The sequence below is a fragment of the Epinephelus moara genome, chromosome 2 (genome assembly GCF_006386435.1).
Source record: "Epinephelus moara isolate mb chromosome 2, YSFRI_EMoa_1.0, whole genome shotgun sequence".
Taxonomy (NCBI): Eukaryota; Metazoa; Chordata; class Actinopteri; order Perciformes; family Serranidae; genus Epinephelus; species Epinephelus moara.
In genome coordinates, this window is record NC_065507.1 from 37,626,057 (window position 1) to 37,629,019 (window position 2,963).

At 42.2% G+C, this 2,963-nt stretch overlaps 1 protein-coding gene across 1 annotated transcript in view; it reads left to right on the top strand.

Moving 5' to 3' along the window:
- The window catches only part of si:zfos-464b6.2 (uncharacterized), a 39,830-nt gene that overhangs the window by 25,751 nt on the left and 11,116 nt on the right, over positions 1-2,963 (top strand). The window contains exon 3 of the mRNA XM_050061024.1: positions 2,244-2,338. Coding sequence (XP_049916981.1) covers positions 2,244-2,338 — 95 coding nt within the window. The remainder of the gene's footprint in view (positions 1-2,243; positions 2,339-2,963) is intronic.

A 2,963-nucleotide genomic window follows, 5' to 3' on the forward strand; every position in this document is an offset into this window, starting at 1 on the left:
CTGCGCTCTGAGAACGCAGGATTACTCGTGGTCCCTAAAGTCTCCAAAAGTAGATCAGGAGCCAGAGCCTTCAGCTATCAGGCTCCTCTCCTGTGGAATCATCTTCCTGTTGCGGTCTGGGAGGCAGACACCGTCTCCACATTTAAGACTAGACTTCAGACTTTCCTTTTTGATAAAGCTTATAGTTAGGGCTTGCTCAGGCTTGCCTTGTACTAGCCCCTTGTTAGGCTGACTAAGGCCTAGTCTGCTGGGGGACCTCCTATAATACACAGAGCACCTTCTCTTCTTCTCTCTCTCTCTCTCTCTCCCTTGCTAACACTCATGTCCTGTTACTGCAACTTATTACTTATATCGCAGTGGTGCCTGGATAGTGTGACGTGTGTGCTTGTGCTGCTGCTGTGGTCCTGCCAGATGCCTCCTGCTGCTGCTGTTATCATTAGTCATACTTCTACTGTTATTATACACATATGATTATTGTCACATATACAAGCCCGGTTCTAGGCAGGCACATATGAGGGGGCAGTCATAAATGTGAAGGGGGCATCATGCTCCAGCACATTTTTGCCATAGGTAGAGCTGACAAATAAAGGTCACTCACTCACAGGATGTGGGGACGATGTGTGAGTGCCCCATAGAGGATGTCAAAGCACCGTGGTCTCAAATGTGCTCACCGCTTGTTTTGTTGTTGATAACAGTGTTTTCTACATGAAATTGGGTTGTTGTTAGCTGTGTCTAACCCCCAACCTAAAGAAATGGATTGCACTTTGTCAGGCCTCTACCCTAAGACCTGTCCAACTTGGGTGTCCCACCTGAAGACTAAGCTCCTGCTGGTATAGCTCTTAGGGTCACTGAGGTACACAAACCCCCTGACCACAATAAGGTGGCAATCCCTCAGTGAGGAAAACTGAAAAATAAAATCAAGAAAAAATAAAATAAAAATTAAGAAAAAATAAAATAAAAATATCCTTCATCCAGGCACAACCAACATCTTAACATTTATCTTATTGGATGCCATTAGGCATCTAGACATATGAAATTAATTTGAACCTAATAATAACAATAACCTCACTATAGCCAGTATTTACCAAAGCTAGTCTTGTTTTGTTTGTCATTTTTTGTTGTTTTTTGTTAGCAATTTAACAGATTTCTCCTAACTCCACTCTCCTTTGAGCTGCTGAAAGCTGCAGGAGTGAAAAGTTAATAAAAGCTTTGTAAAAAAAAAAAAAAAAAAAAAGCTGTGATTATCAAAAAACAGTGTGCAGAACTAGAGGCTGGGCGAGGCTTTATGTAGGGGTCTAGCACACACAGGGCATTTGTCCTCAGTATGTGACATGCAGCAGGCACTCATCTCTCGCTGTGCTTGTGTGATTGAAGAAACGCTCACACTGACAGGCTCACTCTCTATGCTCACACTTTGTTGTTAACTATATATTAAGTATCTCATGACACGAGACGCTACGACGAGTTTAACAGAGCTTCACTTTACTGCTGTATTCTGCCTCACTGAGACTGAGAAACCTGACGCTGATGCATCTTGGCTCATTTGCATACTAAATAGTGATTGGGTGTTTACTGGGGGGGAGGGTCTCTGCGACTGCAGACAGTAACGTTAGATCACACACAGCCGGCACACAGCACGGAGTGGTGTTGAGACAGATGAGAAAACTTTTCAGTTTTGTGCATTTTTCGACGGATTTGATTTGAGGGGGCAAGACATTTGTTTAAGGGGGCATTGCCCCCTCTTGCCCCTGCGTAGAACCGGCCTCGCACATATATGTACTATCAGATATTAATATATACTTTCAACATATTAACAATATTATTACTTTAATTAATGTTGTTGTAAGCTATTATCATTACCGTCTGCCCTGCCTGCATCTCTCTCTGTCTCTGTCTCTCTTTCTGTCTCATTGTGTCATATGGATTACTGTTAATTTATCATGTTGATCTGTTCTGTACGACATCTATTGCACATCTGTCCGTCCTGGAAGAGGGATCCCTCCTCAGTTGCTCTTCCTGAGGTTTCTACCATTTTTATTCCCGTTAAAGGGTTTTTTTGGGGGAGTTTTTCCTTATCTGCTGCGAGGGTCCAAAGGACAGAGGGATGTCGCATGCTGTAAAGCCCTGTGAGGCAAATTGTGATTTGTGATATTGGGCTTTATAAATAAAATTGATTGATTGATTGATTGAGTGATTGACAGTGTCTAGGCACCAGTTCAGTTTAACAGTTTTGACTCATGCAGGTCCTGAGGAACAAAAGCTGTCTCTCATGGCGGTCAGCGGGACGAAGACTGTGTTGGTGGCAGCTTATCAGGAGCACCGCACAGGGCAAAAAGAGGTCAGTAAAGAAAGCAGAGCAACAATTCAACTTTTACTCCCTGTGGACAAAAGGCCTGCGCACACTGAGTCCATTTTTTTTTCCGAACATCTGAGGAAACAAAAAAAAAACTCATACAGAAACCTCGCACACTGAGTCCGATGCGTTTTATTGTTCTATTCATTGCGCAAATTTGCAAATATGAGACAAAATGAAAACACATAACAGTGGAGTGTTATAAAAAATTATGATCACACTGTTTATTCATGCTATTATTTTGTACAAGTCGTGAAGAATTGTTCCTGTTTCGTACCGCAACACTGCAACATCAGCAGACTCCTCAGTTAAGGTTAAAGGGAAATTTCGGTTTATTTTAACCTGTCTCCTGTCGTCCTAAATTTGTTTCAAGTGACTAGTGACATAAAAATAATAGTTAGCATGTTAGCTGTTAGCCTAGATACATAGTAGCGTCAGACCTGTTAAAACCTAAGTGAACGGGCATACTTCAAGTGCAAAGTTAGTCCACTAAACAAGCTTTTTCTCCACAAAGACCGCCTCATATCGTTAGGATAAATGTCAGAGAACATATAGAAAACGACATGTAAACGTGTTGTCTTACCTTACCGGTGTGGTGCCATGTTTGTTG